Source organism: Antedon bifida, chromosome 2 (assembly GCF_963402885.1).
Source record: "Antedon bifida chromosome 2, ecAntBifi1.1, whole genome shotgun sequence".
Lineage (NCBI taxonomy): Eukaryota > Metazoa > Echinodermata > Crinoidea > Comatulida > Antedonidae > Antedon > Antedon bifida.
In genome coordinates this window covers 9,269,671-9,289,530 of record NC_136227.1, presented here as the reverse complement: position 1 = coordinate 9,289,530, position 19,860 = coordinate 9,269,671, and the positions used below count along the sequence as shown (strand labels likewise).

At 35.8% G+C, this 19,860-nt stretch overlaps 1 protein-coding gene across 2 annotated transcripts; it reads right to left on the bottom strand.

Annotated features, from left to right (window-relative positions):
- Positions 1-5,838: 5,838 nt before the first annotated feature.
- On the bottom strand, positions 5,839-16,150 carry LOC144836189 (putative oxidoreductase YrbE). Of its 2 annotated transcripts, XM_078691428.1 has the most exons (8): positions 16,068-16,150; positions 11,393-11,663; positions 10,773-10,843; positions 10,182-10,290; positions 9,177-9,304; positions 8,567-8,790; positions 7,334-7,499; positions 5,850-7,019 (listed from the first exon to the last, which is right to left on the bottom strand). In XM_078691428.1, exons 2-8 carry the CDS (start codon positions 11,608-11,610, stop codon positions 6,904-6,906), a joined length of 1,032 nt encoding a protein of 343 aa, XP_078547554.1. In that variant the 5' UTR covers positions 11,611-11,663; positions 16,068-16,150; the 3' UTR covers positions 5,850-6,903. The 2 variants fall into 2 exon arrangements, with proteins under 2 accessions (XP_078547555.1, XP_078547554.1); XM_078691429.1 differs by lacking the exon at positions 7,334-7,499 and having other exon boundaries at positions 5,839-7,019.
- Between the last annotated feature and the right edge of the window lie 3,710 nt (positions 16,151-19,860).

Below are 19,860 nucleotides of genomic sequence, written 5' to 3'. Positions count from 1 at the left end.
TGTGTTAACGCCCTGGTGTGTGTTGTACTCCAGAGTTTACACACTCTAGTGTGCACACTACACAAAACGCCTGTGTTAACGCCCTGGTGTGTGTTGTACTCCAGAGTTTACACACACCAGTGTGCACACTACACAAAACGCCTGTGTTAACGCCCTGGTGTGTGTTGTACTCCAGAGTTTACACACTCTAGTGTGCACACTACACAAAACGCCTGTGTTAATGTTATGGTTCAGTGATTTTGTTTGATTTTGTGATAATGGAATAGTCCATGGGGGATGGGAACCCTGCTGGACACCCAAGCCTAGAGAGCTGTATCCAAGGAGACATCTCTCTTTTTGGCCTGGGTGACTGGCAAGGAGAGTAGTGTTCTCCTGGCTAAAGCAAATACAATAAATGCTAAGAATTTGTAATTAATTAATTAAACTGCCATAAACTGAGGCTGTTTTGCTTGCCTGTTTTATTGCCAATAAATGTTTGTTCAGACGAGTTACCTGGTATTATTGCACGTGTCAACCGCAATCCCACACAAGTTAGGGAGGGCAGAGCCTTTTACAGTGGTGTCAGAAGTGGGATTGAACACAAGACAAGATAAAGGTAAAAAGTACGTTATTCAAGGAAGCAGCCTCAGTTTATGGAAGACCTATACTTTTTACATAATCATATTATATACTATTTATGATGGCTATGGAAAACGGAGAAGGTCCTTCTACACAGGAGATTTTACAAACAATAGCAACTGCACTTCAAGGCATCAACGTCCATCATGTTCATCCTGGAATCAAGTTGACCAAGTTTAGAGGTTCCAAGGCAACCAACGAACCTTCGTTGACTGAGTGGCTGGAAGATTTCTCAGCCTACGCAAATCAGTATGGACTGGCAGATGCCAAGAAAGCTCAAGCCTTGTTGGACCATTTAGGTGGAAGTGCTAAAGAAGAACTGATGTGTTATGGGGTTGATGTGCGAAGCAACCATGAGCGAATAATCAATGTGTTGAAAGAACGTTTTGGTCCACTTGAGACAAATGCCTCGTTGAGTGAGACTCTACATAATCGTGTACAACAAGATGGAGAAAGCCTGGCAGAGTTTAGTTTAGCACTAATGAGACTGTATGGAAAAATGGAAACAGCAACGACAGATGCTGGTGAAAGAACTGCAATGGCAAGACTAAAAGATAATACTCTGAAAGAAAGACTGGTTAGAGGTGTCCGCGAAAAATGGGTGCAGCGGGAGTTGCGGCGAATAGAAATTGATTGCAGGGGCAGGACGTTTATGGAAATGCGTAGAAGTGCACTTGATTTTTTCCAAGATCAGGAACCAATCTCTAGAAGGTCCCATGGTGTATACGAGGTGCATGCTGACCAAGTGGCGAATACTTTTCATCGTGACCAAAACAACCAATCAACCGGGAGTCATGAGTTATCCAAAGAGGTCAACACCCTGAAAGATGAAATGGCCAAATTAAGGTTGGTGATCGAGAAAATGGATAGGCCATGGAGTACAAGTACTAAAAGCAGGTCAATTAAAGATGCTAAGTGCTACGAGTGTGGGCAGAAAGGTCATTATAAACGCCAGTGCCATAACACAAATTGGTCACAGGACACCTATTCACAAAGATCCTACCAACCACAGCCAAGCTTCAAATCTCAACCAGCTTACCACCAAGCACCAGTTCCCCAACTTCAAGGAGCCTACCAAATTCGACCTACACCTCAACAGATGCACCAGCCACAGGCAGTCAATCAACCCGGACCAAATTACCAACCACCAATAACTAGTCATCCACAGACAACTTACCAGCCACAGGTAGTCAATCAACCTAGACCAACATACCAACCACCACTAACTGGTCAGCCACAGGCAACTTACCAGCCGCAGATGAACTATTCATCTCAGAAAACCATGCAGCAACAGCGAACCACACAACCAGCTATGCAGCAGTCGGCAGGAGTACAGCACCCGGAAAACTTCTGCCCTCCGCCATCAGAGGCAAGGTGGTAGGAGGGAGTGATAAACTGCCTATTGTTGCACATGAGAGTAGGGTGAAAAGTGAGGATCAAACTGAATCGACTAGGTTGGGACTACTGGCGCCGAGCCCGAAAATGATGTTGGATATTGCTGGTGCACGGATCGGCTGCATTCTTGATACAGGAGCCGAAGCCTCAATAATCCCAACTGATGTATACAATTCAATACTGAAGCCTCGTATTGGTCCAATGGAAAACCTAGATTCTGCTATTAAGATTGTTGGAGTTACAGGAACCAAAATAGCAGTTGAATGTTATGTACAGATACCTGTTACCATAGGAAATAAGACGGTCGTCGTTGGGTTTCTGGTGGTAGAAAGCAATTCACCTAAATGTGGACGTAAGCAAGATTTTCCTTTGATACTAGGATGTAATGCCCTACGATTATTCATTGATACACCAGATGAAAACCTAAGCATGGTGATTAATAGCCTGAAGATGTCTAATGAAACAGCAGAGTCCAAAGTAACATGTGGGAAACGTGGTGTACTAACCAAAGATTTGTTAGAAGTCGTTCCCCCACGATCAGTAAAAAGACTAGAATGCTGTTTTGATGCCACATGTAGGCTTGATAATGATGTTAAGAGTCTATGGTTAATTAAATCATCCAGTGATAGAGAAGGTCTGGAGGTAATTGAAGGTTGTGTATCCGGAGTTTCACAAGTGAGTCTGCTTGTTTCGAATTCAACTGACGAAGAACTAATCTTAAAACCCAAAACCATGGTAGCAGCAGCAGTAGAGCTAGTTCAACAAGCTCATGTAGTTACATTCCAGACAGATGATGTTCTACAAATAGATGTTAGAGAAGTTTATACTGATGAGAGTCAAGTAATTAACAGCTCACCCATTCCACTAACGCAAATAAATACCTGTGAGAGACATGTGTGTAGAGATGGCACAATCTTGGAACTACCATTTGGAGTAAGTCTCAATAACATCGATCCTGATGAAATTGACCAAGTTGCAAGATTGCTTGTAGATCATAAAGAGGTTTTCTCAACTGGCGAGTTCGATCTTGGATATTGTGATTTAATTCCTCATGAAATCAAAGTCTCCACTGACAAGCAAATCCGTATGCCCTATCGTAGAATACCACCATCACAAATGGCCGAAGTCAAACAGCTGCTACAAGGCATGCTCGATAAAGGAATTATACAGAAGTCCTCTAGTCCGTATGCTAGCCCAGTAGTACTTGTACGGAAAAGCTCAGGAGCACTGCGACTGTGTGTGGATTATCGACAACTCAATGCAATCACAATCAAGGATTCGTTCCCGTTACCTCGGATTGACGAGACTCTTGAAGCTTTAGGTGGAGCCGAATATTTCTCACCTATGGATCTCTCTCATGGATATTTTCAAGTTTCGATGCACCCAGACTCCGTCCCATTAACAGCTATTCGAGTTCCTTGGGGGTTATTCGAATTCAATCGCATGCCTCAAGGATTGTGTAATAGTCCAGGAACATTCCAGCGAATTATGGAAAATATATTTGGTGATCTAAACCTCGAAAAATTGATATTGTATTTGGATGACATCCTTGTATTTTCAAACACTTTTGAAGAACATTTGGACCGATTAGCTGAAGTATTCAGGAGACTACAGAAGAGTGGTTTGAAGTTAAAAGGTGGAAAATGCAAGTTGTTCCAGACTGAAGTAACTCATCTAGGTCATATCGTCAACAAAAATGGAATATCGGTAGACCCAAGTAAGGTAGAGAAAGTTATGCGGTGGCCTACTCCCAAAGATTCATCGCAAGTGAGTTCATTCTTGGGACTTGCATCTTACTATAGACGATTCATATTTGGCCTCTCGAAAGTTGCTGCTCCATTACATGGATTGACCGGAAAGAAAACCAGAAATGCGGGGAAGAAGCTATCGTTTGAATGGAGTGGACAAGCCGAAACAGCATTCCAGACACTGAAGAAAGCACTATCAACAGCACCTGTCTTGGCCTACCCCATATTCGGTAAGGAGTTTGTTATAGAAGTGGACGCTTCTTTCAATGGTCTAGGAGCATGCTTAATGCAAGCAGACGAAGATGGAAAACTTCACCCCATATCATATGCCAGCCGCAGCCTTCGTGGAGCTGAAAAGAATTATGCAGATCTCTCAAGCTTCAAAGTAGAACTTCTCGCTCTGAAATGGGCTGTAACAGAAAAGTTTGGATCATACATTAGAGGATCAAAATGCACTGTCTTTACAGATCATAACCCATTAGTTCATTTAAGGACAGCCAAGTTAGGAGCAACGGAACATCGTTGGGTGGCTCAGCTCGCACCTTTCAATATCGACATTAAGTACAAACCCGGGAAGAGCAATCAGTGTGCAGACGCACTAAGCAGATGTCCAGATGCTGAAGTATGTGATGTTACAGTAATGGTAAAAGAAGTGACAGCCTGTAGTTTAGTACCCATCAACATCCGAAATGCAAATCAAACTACTAAAGAAATTCACCCTCAAGATGAAACACATAGTTTGTTTCCGTCCTACACTCACCAACAATTAGCTAACCTCCAGAGAAGCGATGCAATATTGGCAAAGGGTGACTGGCAAGGAGAGTAGTGTTCTCCTGGCTAAAGCAAATACAATAAATGCTAAGAATTTGTAATTAATTAATTAAACTGCCATAAACTGAGGCTGTTTTGCTTGCCTGTTTTATTGCCAATAAATGTTTGTTCAGACGAGTTACCTGGTATTATTGCACGTGTCAACCGCAATCCCACACAAGTTAGGGAGGGCAGAGCCTTTTACATTAACGCTCTGGTGTGTGTTGTACACCAGAGTTTACACACTCTAGTGTGCACACTACACAAAACGCCTGTGTTAACGCTCTGGTGTGTGTTGTACACCAGAGTTTACACACACCAGTGTGCACACTACACAAAACGCCTGTGTTAACGCTCTGGTGTGTGTTGTACACCAGAGTTTACACACTCTAGTGTGCACACTACACAAAACGCCTGTGTTAACGCCCTGGTGTGTGTTGTACACCAGAGTTTACACACTCTAGTGTGCACACTACACAAAACGCCTGTGTTAACGCTCTGGTGTGTGTTGTACACCAGAGTTTACACACTCTAGTGTGCACACTACACAAAACGCCTGTGTTAACGCCCTGGTGTGTGTTGTACTCCAGAGTTTACACACTCTAGTGTGCACACTACACAAAACGCCTGTGTTAACGCCCTGGTGTGTGTTGTACACCAGAGTTTACACACACCAGTGTGCACACTACACAAAACGCCTGTGTTAACGCCCTGGTGTGTGTTGTACTCCAGAGTTTACACACTCTAGTGTGCACACTACACAAAACGCCTGTGTTAACGCCCTGGTGTGTGTTGTACACCAGAGTTTTCACACACCAGTAACTGTGCACACCACACAAAACGCTGGTGGTAAGGCCCTGGTGTGTGTTGTACTCCAGAGTTTACACACACATTAGTAACTGTGGATACCACACAAAATGCTGGTATTAAGGCCATGGTGTGTGTTGTACTTCAGAGTTTACACAAACGCCGGTGTTAAAACCCTGGTGTTTGTTGTACTCCAGAGTTCACTCACAGTTTTATGGCCCTGTGAAAGGTATTGTACTGTATATAATAAATACGTTGCTTTTCATCAAAATAATTTTATATTATTTTACACATATGAATAAATCTGGATTCTATCCACACATAACTTTGTTAAGACATGAAAAACAGATACACCAGAGCATTTTTTCCTTTTTTATATATATTTGACACAACAAATGATTTTGAAACTGTAATTTTTATATTCCCCTTAATATTGAATTAATTTTAATATAATAACACACTTATTATTGTCATAATCGATTATTTTAAAATAGTGAGTTGTATTTGTTAAAATTACATTTACAACAGTATACATTTTGTTTATACTCTATTCATGGAGTTAGTCATGAATTATATTATATTAAATCATTTATTTGTTAATTCTAATAAACATATATTTATGCTTAAAATACTCTATTATCGATCGTTTTAAAATGTTATTAAATATAGTAAATAATTTATTTATTAATGATAATTTATTGTCCTCTAAACATCAAATTTTAAATAGGCCATTTTGTAATTTTAATCAAGTTATTCACTACCACACTTCACTTATAAAGAGACTATTCGATTTTTGGTAAAAGTTAAAAGTATATTAAAATGGCATATTCAACAAAAAATTATTTAGACATTTTTTTTTTTTAAATTTCAAAAATCAGCAGCAAATGTAATTCAAGTTTTTTTATTTTATGTTTCTATTTAAGGACAATATTATTCTACTGCAGTTAGTGCATTACCTATTCATGCAATTATTTAGCAAGGTTACTTCACTATTATCATACTGTCTATTGCAGTGACTGCCTCATAAAACTGAAACGAAAATAATTATTTCAGTGAAAAATAATGTAGTTTAATGCAGTAGAATAATTTTGAAAGGATCCATATTCCCATAATAAAATTACTATACTGCCAATATTAAGGACATTTAACAGAGAGCTCAAAGGATGGGTGTAAACAAATTGTGGACGGCATTTTCTGGTAACGTGAGGTTTCTTGGGTGGGTTATTAAAATTAGACTACGAAGGCCTACAAATGTTTAAAGGTGGGTAGAAAACTTTAAAGGTGGGTGTCCCTGATTTAAAATATAAACCATATATGTCCAAGTATATTGTATTGGCAAAAATTAGGGAGTGGAATTATACCATAGAAATAATAGTTCACTATAATAATCTCTATGATTAAACACAGATAGAATTGACCAAAGTCTTTTGTCCATATTCAGTCTAGATCAGAGGGTAGAATTATGCTTGAGTATGAGATTATACTCAGTCATATACGGTAATTGAGTGATGGCTGAAACGGAATTCTAATCCATCTTGAAGTTGATTAGTTTGCCAGATTTGAGAGATTCTTCGCATGACTCGGCTAGACGAGTTACCAATAAACATTGTTCTTCAGTGACGTCTAAGGAAGCCTCAAATCCTGTAAAACAAAACAATTACAATCAATTACAAAATACTTTGTTTAAATGTTGTCAACATTTTTTGATGTGGTATTTTTTCCTTATAGAATCTTTTTCTAAATTGTTTTATTACTGTACCTTGTTGATATAAAGTTTTTGGTACACTCCGTATATTAGTTCTGAGGAGTTTCTCGAGGTTTCGATCAATATGCTTTGATCGTCCTCGGGAGTGAGCGCATTCTTACTCCTGAGATGTACCGCAAATTTTATATCAACATTTGATTTCGCCATGCAAACCTTCAAACAATATATATAAATTATTTTTTTACCGTACCTTGTAATACATTTAAAAAGTGTTCAAATTCGAGAATGTATGAATCCTTATAACGAGTTGGAAACGAACGTTGAATCGCACCATTGCACAGTCCATGTTCATTATTGACGCTTACGGACGTGGGATACTGATTCGCAGTTTGCAGCATACCTTTAGAACCGAATACCTGAGAACAACATGACAAAGTGTTTATAATGTAAGTATAGACATAGTAGTACATACCGCAACATCCCGCATGGGCACAAAGAACCAGTATTATGACATAGTTTGGTCATCGCAAATTAGAAGCTCTATTTACAGTAGGATGCTATCTGTGCAATTATACAGCAATCAACTAATACTTATTTATAGAGCATCAACCCTGTGGAATAATTTTCCTGTACATATATCAAAAAATCATGAAAAACTAAAACTATGTGAACACTATCAAAGTTGATGTGACAAAATAATGTGATGTGCCCATATATATGGACACGATGACATCATATCACTACCATATTTGGACACATCACACCTTTTTTTTGTCAAACTAGAAGAGCTTTAACCTAAAATCTAATCTAATTGAATTAAAAAATATTTATAATTTCTATTGATTTTACATAGTTTTTGTTTATACTAACATTGTTTTTATTTTATTTTCCATCTTGGTAGACCAGTACTTTAAATGTATTATTTTCCAGAATAAAGAAAAATTTGTATTTTTATTGTAATGCAAAACTCTCTCCAGTCACCTTGATTACATTTTTGTAAAAAAAAAAATTGTAATAATCGAATAGGCAGACAGGTGTTTATTGTTTTTACTGAAATTACAAAGTAATTTTATAGACTGGATTTAAAGATTATTTTTTCATATTATATTTTATAGAAATTTATAAATATTTGTGTTTTTTATTGCATTTAATTATAAACAATATTTAGATTATTATTATTTTTAGTGACAAGGATTAATTATTGTTTTAATACCATATTTAATTAAATTTTATAGATATTTTAGTGTCATTTAACCAAAACACACAAAAAAACAAATTAATATGATATGTAAATTCTGAGATACAGGCCTTAAAAAGAGACGTGGTATTTAAATGAAATTTAATTGAAAATTTGAATGAAATTTCTTCTAGCCTGCATCTTGGACACTACATATCCTATGAAGCTAAATGTTTTTGTTTTTTACATATTGGATTTATCAAATTATGTTTCATGTCAAAGGTCAAAAGAGCATTCGCTCCTTACCTCAAGTCTCTGATCATACCCATAATATGCATTACGGTTTAGATCGATTTGAGCAATAGCACCACTCGGAAATTTCATCATGATTCCGACTTGATCCACATCATTGAGGGCGCTTATCTCGGGAATAAATGAATGAGCTTGACACACTATGGTAGAGGGAGCTTCACCCATAATCCAGCATATCATATCCATATCGTGTGTAGCACAGTCATGGAATATACCACCTATTAACAAAATGTGTTCAATGTAAACAAATTGGAATTCTCTAATCCTTAGAGAAACCATGTATCAGATATACTTAATTTTTATACAATGCAATGTGAATATTATAATGAATATTAGTGTAAAGTTCAGCATTATTTTTCAATTTGCAGGCCCTTCCCTCACCATTCTCATCTTCCCACTTCTACCTTTCCAGGGAGCAAAAACAGAGGTTTCAGAACCAATACATTAAAAGCCTTATCTTATACTTAGAGAGTGAGGATCTGGTGGGTGAAAAAAAATGGCAGCATAACTATTATGTCACCACCAAGTTTTTAATTAACTCTTCTCTTCTTCTGTTATGCTAAAGCCTGAAAAAAAAATGTAACCACAATAAATAATAGCTAACCTGAAATTTTTAAAAAGGCAGTGGTTGGCTGAGGATGGTCTCTACTTGTAGTTTTAATAGATCTAACTTGTCCTATTTCACCGGATTTTACACGTGTATAAATTTCTCGCATTGATGGATCATACCGTCTGAAAATAATAATAATACTGTAGTTTTAATAATAATTAATTCATTTTTATTACGCAATAATAATAGGCATAAATGCAATCAACATGCTATACATGTGTTTTTTTTTACACAATACAATTACATCAGTATGTAGGGCAAACATTTGACCTGTACAAATGTATAGGCTTCTATATATAAATTTATGTAAGGGCAAAATTTGATAAATTGCGCGTTACTTCTAGAATGTTTACTCGATGGTATATAAAGTTGGTTCGTACGTTCGGCACTGATTTTAACCACCTTATGTAAGCCTGTTTACTAATTAAGTTGAGTTAGATGATTAGTTATTGACGATTAAAACGAATTGAGGTTCAACGATTTGCTCCAAATAGGGGTGTTTTCCGATCGTGGTATACACTGTCTAATGGATGTCGATGCTGAAAAATACCTGCACACAATATTACGAGGATGCTTCGCATTTACCTATCTCCTTCTATGATAATTGTTTTTAATAGCTGAAAATTGGTTAAACAGCTTGAGTACAGAATCATAATATTAAAGCCAAGCCGATTTTCTTTAAAAAATACTATTTTGATAGATTTAATATACATTTTTATATAACACCTAAATAAATTCCTGTCATTTTTTTTGGACGAATGTGGGTTACATGGCGTGCAATAGTACGCACTATTAAACGATCGTACAGTACTTATTTTCGTGTATGAAAAAAAAAATCTTTTCGCGTTCGGAAAATATTTTGTTTTATACTATTGCTTTTGAAATACAACAGCGCCACCTATTTTGTACTTTCGCCGCGATTTGAATGTTAAAGTATGACTGGTTTAGCGATGAAAGTACATTTTTGGAGCGATATAAAATATAAACTAATATTATTACCTGTTAAGAGCACAGTATAACAACTTTCCACACTCCCTAGCAGCTGCGTAACATGTTCGTACCACCTCTTCTTCTATTGCAATTGGTTTTTCACAAAACACAGCCTTTCCTGTGAAAGATATTGTGAAACATTTTTACATTCTTAGCGACACCAAAAAGTTTGCAAGAGCTGCTCAGAAAGACGTCAACACGTCACCAATTGTAAAATAATTAACAAAAAGCTGACTGATTACGTTGGAAAATATTCTATAAATTTGTTCTCTCTCTGTACAGTTCATTTCTGTATAGGAGAATACATAATATGATCATGTGTATGTAGAGTGTTTTGTAAATTTTGATTTTGCATTCCTTTTTAAAATCAATTCTTTAGTAATTAAAGGTGCCTTCACGACCATAATAAAAAAAAAATCTTGTTACTACTGTAACTAATATGACTGTTGAATAACTGCAGTACCTGCTCTTAAAAAATATTTATGACGTGGCACATATCCAGTCAATGTCATCATGTGCATGCTCGAGAAACATGCTGCGTAGTTATATCATGAAACAAAGGTCGATATTGCAGCCAGTGTATAAATCAATGACACGTACCTTCTTTTAAAGCTGCTAGAATGATATCTGAATGATAGGCTGTTGGTGTACACACAATAACAACTTCCACACTAACAATATAAAAACATAAATTAATTCTACTACTACAACAAAACAAGTAGAGTTAGATGTATTGTCATTTATCAAACCCATAGGTAGGACTTTTTATAGGGGTTCCTTTTTTCACAAAGGGTAAAAAATCGACGTAGCTAGGAGACCTATTTACCATCACTTCTAAAATCTAGTTTGAAAACAGCACTTTTTTTGTAGTGCCTGCCCGTACATTTCTCTGGACTAATGTAAAGTGTTTTCAACAATCAATGGTGCCAATACACATTATTAACAAATATTTTAAAGCTCTGTCTAGTAGACTATCAAATTGTTTGACAAAAAAGTGTGATGTGGCTAAATAATGGTAGTGATATATGCTTAAATATGGTAGTGATATTGCATCATCATGTCCATATATGGGTACATCACTTTTGTTTGTCACACAAGACAGAGCTTAATGAGACACTGTAGACCTACTGGGAGGTCTTAAAAGAGCTTCCTTACATACGATTGCTCCTTATCATGGCATCGGATGGTTAAGTTCACCCCTGCAGAAGAAAACAAATTACCTCTTGTCCTGCAATGCTTTCTTAGATTCATCTGCCTTTACTATTTGCACCGAGTCTGTCAAGAAGCAATCATCCCTTATCTTAAGAGCTTTCTCAAGATCTTCTTCAACAATCCATTTCAAACACACCCTTGGATTACGGACAGCATTCTGTAAGTGGATCATTCCGGCCCTTCCAAGACCGAAAATCGTAAGACCAATCTTATGAGGTTTTGACATGTTTAGTGTATGATTCAGTGTAGGTATGTAGAACAGTATACTTTCACTGGATGCTATGGAAACAAAATAATGACATTGCCTATAATATTCATTTATAACACCTTTTTTACAGGCCACATTTTGCAAAAGAATCAAGAGAAAAAAAAAACTAACTCATGAAATGAAAATGTTTTCTGTTGGGTTACATGATCATTTTGACTGAGGTTTGTAATGGTGAACAGACGATTGGGGCCAAGGACGATCGGGGGCCACGGATGATCGGGGCCATCATAGAGACGATCTGGGCCCATTTTTTTATGTGCCCGATCGTTTATACGTTTGGCCTGATTGTCTTAATAATAATAATAATAGTTCATTCTTATATAGCGCATATAAGCAAGCTCTCAATGCGCTGAACATTATTACCCCAGTCATTTCCTGATCAAACACCTATGGAAACATACTCCCATATATGCAGCTAGTAATCAGCGCAAAGTTGTGTCTTGATCTAACCGGGTACCCATTTATACACCTGGGTGGAGAGAGGCAAACGTAAGTAAAGTATCTTGCCTAAGGATACAAGCAATGCGGCGAGAGTTGGATTTGAACCTCGGTCTAACGATCAGTAGTCGAACGTCCAACACACAGCGCCACACGCCCTTATGCCTTGGGCCCGATGGTCTTAATTGTTGGGCCCGATAGTCTTAACATTCGGCCCGATAGCCAAGTGTATCGTTTGTAAATCTGTTCCATTATAGTTTATAACTAGAATTTAATTCGTCACTTTGACGAATTATGGATGATCATTTTTATAATTGTATTGACATTAATATTTTTTAAACATGCACGTATGTTAACATACAATCGGAAAATGTTGATGTATGCCATCCTATAATAAGTTCTCGGCAAACAATGTTTATAATATTAATGGTTGGTAGCCATTACGTGCGATTAAAAAAGATATGATAGAAAATTATTAGATTAATAAAGGTGGCGTAAGCGTAATGAGTAGGCCTACAAAAGCATTAGGTTGACTTTAATTTAGGCCTACTCAAAGGGACAACTTTCAAAATTGTGTTTAACATAGAGATATCTAACATAGTGCATTATATTTTATTATGCTATAAAATTTTATAAATGCAGCCCACGAATTTCACGTCGGCAATCGGCAATTGCCGACCTTATTGCCGACCTTAAATTGTCAGAGGACGGCAAGAGATTGCCGACCTAGAAACTAGGCTAGATCCCTCCTTTCAAGCCTCCTAGCAACAACATGGTACTTTAAGGGATCGTATCATTGAAATTTTAACAAGCATATTCACCACCATGTTGTGTTTAGTTAACAAACCATGGAATTAAGATGATCCCTGAATTCACTCAACCATTACATCATGTTGTGTGTGAGCTGCATGCTTTCTATCAAGCTGGCTGGGCACAGCGCCAGACCTGTGTAGGGGAATACCCTGTTATGCCAAGCAAGCAACTATGCTCTGTGTACGACTAGCTCCAGAACCACGATGTTCAGCAATTATCAAATAGAATTTATCTTGTAAATTTTAGTGTTAGGTTTTTATATTTTAGTTAATTTTGCTAGTTCTTTTTGCATAACATATAGCTAGGGAGGCTAGGCCTAGGTTAGCAAGAGGTTAGGCCTTGGTGAATTTTCTATTTTTAGAACTGCCGAGACTGCCGACCTTGGCGAATTTAAGGTCGGCAATTTTTTGCCGACCTTCTTTTTTCTGAATTTCGTGGGCTGTAAATGTGATGTTGGTTGTAGGTTATACAGTTGTACACTGGTGAAATTATAATAATAGTATTCCCTTACTATTTTATAGCCTATAGTATAGGGCTAGGGTAGTTTTATAAGTAGGCCATTTCTTCCCGTTATCTTGGCCCTATCCTAATTGTAGACCTTGGCCAGGCTATAGGCATATAACTTGTGTCCCTAGTTACTGTTAATGTAGTAGTAGTCTAGCCTAGGCTAGTAGTATAGTAGTTTAGGCCTAGATCAGAGAGTTGTAATAAGCCGAAGGCTAGAGGGCGTGCTACAGACTGAAAAGTGATTCCAACAGGAGGGGGAACCATGCAAGATGGCGGCCGTAAATGGGTCATTCTGGGGTCATTCTTTAGTAAGTGTCTAAAATCGTGTCCCGATACTTTGGTGAGACAGAAAGAGACTGAAAATTCATCATTGAAAATTTAAAATTCTTGACTTATATCATAATCAACATTATTGTAAATATAATTAATTACATAAACCAAAGATAATAACATTGATATTATTAATTTTTATAAAAATGTTTCAGGCAACCCCCTAAAACGGGTGTGTAGAAAGCGACGACCTCGAATTGGACGACCCCAACGACCCGGGCGACCTCGAATTGGACGACCTAGAATTGGACGACCCATAACACGAAACCGACGACCCCTATAGCCTAGCCTAGGCGTTAGGCCTAAGTGTGGTATAACATCCCGAAGCCGAACATAGCCAAAGATCTTTAAACTATACCTTATATAATACTCGCAAACAAGCAATTGCCGCTGCTGAAAAGGGGCCGTTTTGACCTGGGTTGCCATGTTTATGATATTTCGTGTGCTAATCGAGTCGAATGCAGTTTTAATGATGCACTCTTGGCGTTCCATATCTGTTCGTTTGTTCGTGTCGACACATTCAGTATCAAATGGCGATATTTCTGTATTTTTTCAATCAATTGCTTGCTTGCGAGTATTAAATAAGGTATGGTTTAAAGATCTTTGGCTATTTTCGGCTTCGGGATGTTATACCACGCTTAGGCCTAGGCTAGGCTATAGGGGTCGTCGGTTTCGTGTTATGGGTCGTCCAATTCTAGGTCGTTCAATTCGAGGTCGCCCGGGTCGTTGGGGTCGTCCAATTCGAGGTCGTCGCTTTCTACACACCCCCCCTAAAACCTCCTGTCTCTTCAATATCTTCAATATTTATAACAGGACTTTTGTTCATGAAAATATTGTAAAAGTTAGTTAGTTAATCATGATTTCATGCGATTTTATCTCTACATATGCGTTAAATCTCAAACTTTAAAGTTTTTGTAGGAAAAAGCTTGTCCCGAGATTTGTGTCATATACCGTCACATAATTTAAAAGGCTGTTTAATGAATGGCGGGGTAAAAATTTGATTGTGCTTTTTTTTCAACTGGAAGTACAATTTATTCACGGTATCTAGCAGTGTGTACTCCGTCTCTGTCAGACATGCCTATGGGGTGATCCTGGGCTGTCCTATGCTAAATACATCATCTCAGCTCCGTCACATTTATTAATGTTTCGTTGTGACGGAGATAACGGCCAGTGACCACGGCCAGTGACGGATATGACTTTCTGTTATTGTCAGGGGATTTTTTTGTTGTATATTTTGTTTTGTATCTTTATTATGTTATTACACTGTATATCTATGTGACTCTGGTCAATGAACGTATTCAAATCATATCTTAAAGTAATTTCCATCACATGATTTTAGGTTTGTCATAACCGTCACGGTTTCATCTCCGTCACATTGATATTTTATCCTTTTAAATCCTAAAATATTTTAGTAATGAACGCAATTATGTGGTATAATTGAAATATAAACAATATTCTTCTACTACCTGTATGTCAATGGTTAGTAAGATAAGTTTAACAGAATTTTGTAAAACATCAGTGACAGTCATACTATTTTCTGAAAATTATTATTTTTTGGAGTAGTAAGTATTTTGAACGTATAACATCATATTAATAAATGTTAAAGCAATCATTTTCTGATTAATCAAGAAAAAATACTGTATAGTTTCAAAGAATTAATAATGGAAATAATTTTTTATTTCCTAACCCGTTATTTTTTTCATGTAAATTAATAATAAAATGTACATTGACTTAATGCAATAATTAATAATATAAATACTGCAGATCATAAATTAAAACATAAGATTCGATTTCATGTAAATTAATAATAATAAATTGTACATTGATTTAATTCAATAATTAATAATAAATACTGCAGATCATAATGAAAAAAAAACCACATAAAATAAAATATATAAATACTGTAGATTATCATGAAATATTATGTAAATTAATGGAAAATGAGATATAAAAAGTATGTTTAGTAGGCAAATTTAATTATTTAATATTATAGAAATATTAAAGATTCGATAGTAAATAATTTATTATTGGTTTGACCGTACTCCTTTGGCTTTAGCTGTAACTCAACCCGCCGTTGACAACAATCAAAGCGCACACGGCGTTCCATACAAATGACGATATTAAACTGGCGGCCGCTTTCGTTGGCGGCGCCCGCTTCGACCATACTCCCTAGCTAGCTAGGCCTAGTACCCTGGCTTATCTAGGCTCTAGCTAGGCCTAGGGCCTAGGCTAGCCTAGGTCTACATCATTCATCTCAGTTCTGAGTGTTCAACATTTACAATCTAAACATTACACAGATGTGATTTTACATTAATCTTTTTACTTACGCCACACCAGTCACGGTTGGAATTTTGTGTGTGTACAGTAGTTTGTTTACTTTTAATTTCTTTTGATAAAGTTCGCGTGTGACGTGTGTCAGTTTTTTCAATAGAGAGGGCGACTTTATTTAATTGATTGACAAAAAAACATGTCAATTATTCTAGGGCCTGCCTACTACTGTAGTTACTGCAGTAGGCATTTAATGTTGGCAAGGTTCCTTATGTCACTGTTTCTCTCAGTAGAAAAAATAATTGGGGGTGCGTTTAATTATTAACATTTTTTTTAACGCACACCTAAAGTGGAGGTAGGCCTAATGAATATTTTATTATACTTTATGTAGACTGTTATGCAAAGTTCTGTAAAAATGGATCACCAGATCATACTGAGGTATATACAACAAGAATTCAATATTAAAATCTTGATAAATCTTTTTTAAGCAATTTATATCTAAATATTTTTAAAAAGAAAGAATGTTATTATTTCACTGCTGAAAGAATAAAACAACTATTTGATTTGAATTTAATCTAATTGTATATTAACATGACAAAATTTTTAATAACACACTTTGTATTAATTAACTCCAGGTTATGTTATAACATTATTGTACCCCTATTTAAAAAACTTTTACTTACTTTTTTAAAGAAAGTTGTCAACAATAAACGACAGAGAAAGAAGTAAAATGGATACTGTAATACTAATAATGTTTGAGGAACCCTGTGAAGTTGAGTTCAATTATAACTAATAATAAAGATACATTGTTCGTTTTTAAATTCAGATCAGTTCAAAAAGTATTTTTCCAATTTATCTTTATTGGCCTACAGTGCTGTCTTTATAGATCTTCGTTAATTCCTCGCAAATTGAGAATTTAAAACTGTTGGTCCTATACGGTCGTACTTAATAAAAAGTTGACTAGAATTCAATTTCTTCTCAGTTTATTACCCAGGAAATTGCCTTGTTAAGTTCTGTCTACTACACACTATCAAAATTTATATGACAAAAAAAATGTGATGTACCCATATATGGACATGTTGACGTCATATCACTACCATATTTAAGAACATATCACTACCATATTTGGGCAAATCACACTTTTTTGCCAAACTAGTATAGGCAGAGCTTATTATACTGTTTATCAAAATACAATTCAGTCTTATTATTGTACATCTCAGAGGTGCTTCTAATGTGGTAAATTTGTTTTTGCAAAGTTTCTGGAGGTTACAACGGTTTACAATATTTTTGCGCAGTATTTCGAGAAGATTGGATTTTGTGATTGTATGTTACGTCCGGAATACTGTAGGCTTACATTCACATTCTAGACTATTCCAATGTAGGCGCTGGTTTCAGTTTAGAAAATTAGGCATAGGCATTAGGCCTGCGAGCTTCTACCGGCATCTTCAGCAACTTGGAATACAATTCTGTTTAAATAATGTATTTTTATTTTTCTCTCTTTTTTTCCCATCACAAAAATATTGCTATTTATTTATTTATTTATTATCAACATCACCTCATTGTTTGCAGTGTTGTGTTCATTCCATTAGTGATCTGATTTTTGCAATCGGAAGAGGAAGGTGACTCTTATACCGACAATAGCAGGACGAACATGACACGAAATGTAATGTGAACAGGAACTAAACAAGTTCAAATGATCGCAATATCATAAATTAAAACCCACTTCAAATGATAAGAATACCTTAAATGTTTTTAAATTCTTGTCGCCATTTAGATTTGGGGTGAAGGTGAATTGCTATTTGTATTTAATATTTTGCCTAGGCTTTTTAAAAATGTTGTATGTGTATAAATATCTGTGCTCTGAGTTAAATGTCTTGCTTTATATGCTACCATACATTATTATATTTTTTGGTGGAGAAATAGGCCTATAAAATGAACTGATCAAGTCAAAAGTTCTTGACAAACAGATCAAAACTTATCAACATCACCTCATTGTTTGCAGTGTTGTGTTCATTCCATTAGTGATCTGATTTCTGCAATCGGAAGAGGAAGGTGACTCTTATACCGACAATAGCAGGACGAACATGACACGAAATGTAATGTGAACAGGAACTAAACAAGTTCAAATGATCGCAATATCATAAATTAAAACCCACTTCAAATGATAAGAATACCTTAAATGTTTTTAAATTCTTGTCGCCATTTAGATTTGGGGTGAAGGTGAATTGAACGAATCATGATTGTGTTAAATTTTATCAAGATTTAAGAATGGGGAAAAGGTGGATCGAAGACGAAATGAATGAAACATTTTGTTAAGAAAGAACTAAAAAAACTAATCTGTAAATGAAATGTTAGCGCCAGTCCATTGTTTTAACAAGTAATTTTTAACATATTTATTTACATATACAATTTTTTTTTTCTCTTTTTTCCTTCTACTCGGTAAAAGAGAAAGGAAAAAAAAGAGGTTTGGTGTAATAAGTCTGTTGTAAAGTAGTTATTTTATTTTATTTTTTTTATCTGTGTCTATTTTTAATCCGTGTCTATTTATAATTGTTATTTTATATATTCACTCATAAGCCAGAATTGGTTGGTCTTGTATTTCACAAGAGTGTGATTAAATAAATAAATAAAATAAATACATTTTATAAAAGCTCTTTCAACCATTGAGACGAACAGGAAAGGTATACCCGTAAAACCTCGAAAAGAAGCCCACGGGCTTCTTCTTTTTTTAGTGCTCTTGGGTGGGCTTCTTTTCGAGATGGGTTTCTTTTCGAGATTGGCTTCTTTTCGAGAATACTTTTGCAAACTGTAGAGGGGGCTTCTTTTCGAAATGAATGCTGTCAATTTTGTGAATTTCTACTACAATAATATGACTTTTGAGACATTTTTTCAACCATAAAATTATATTTAATATACCATTAAAAAACAATATAAAAAGCAAAAAAACATATATATATGCCAACGAAGCAGACAAGAAAAAGATACAAGATGCGATCAAAGCACCATTTGGACGACAATAAACTGTAAAATAAATGTATGATAAACACGATCATACATATTAATTATTATCATCAGTCTGCATCACAATTATCTGGCATTAAATTATCCTACTACAGTAACTCTTAATCACGTGTTTGTATTGTTTATTTCTGTTCCTTTGACGTTCAGTTAATAAACATACATTCTTAATACAGTATAGTAGTCTATCTCGAAAAGAACCCATACTATCTTGAAAAGAAGCCCAGTGGGCTTCATTTCGAGATGGGCTTCTTTTCGAGAGTACTTTTGCAAACTGTAGAGGGGGCTTTTTTTCGAGTTGGGCTTCTTTTCGAGGTTTAAGCCCATGGGCTTCTTTTCGAGGTTTTACGGTAATTTGGTTAATATCTTAACAGGAACCAACAGTAATACTTATCTTAACACATTTAAAGATTTACTTGAATTAAAAAATATTAATGATTTAAAGTGATTTAAACTGGTTTTGACAATAATGAAATGGAAAGAATAGGGCCTATAAAATTATTCAAATGCAACTTATATTTTAGAGTCTGCATCTATGTAGCCTATTTCATGGTTTGTTCAGTTTTTTAATAAACTTACGTATACAAACAATGTGAAAAAAAACTAAATTAGAGCAGTTTATGATTTCTTAAATAATGTCCAAATTTGATAGTTTTTTTAATAATAAAAATGTCAATTTTGAATGTTACCGGTTCATAAATGACAGTGACACTGTAACAATATTTAAATATTTTCGAGTATTGTATTCAAATTTTGGATGAACTCGTAGCAAGAGCCGTATAAAAACACTACATTCACAGCGATACGTTCAGATAGTATAGGCTGCTGCTACTG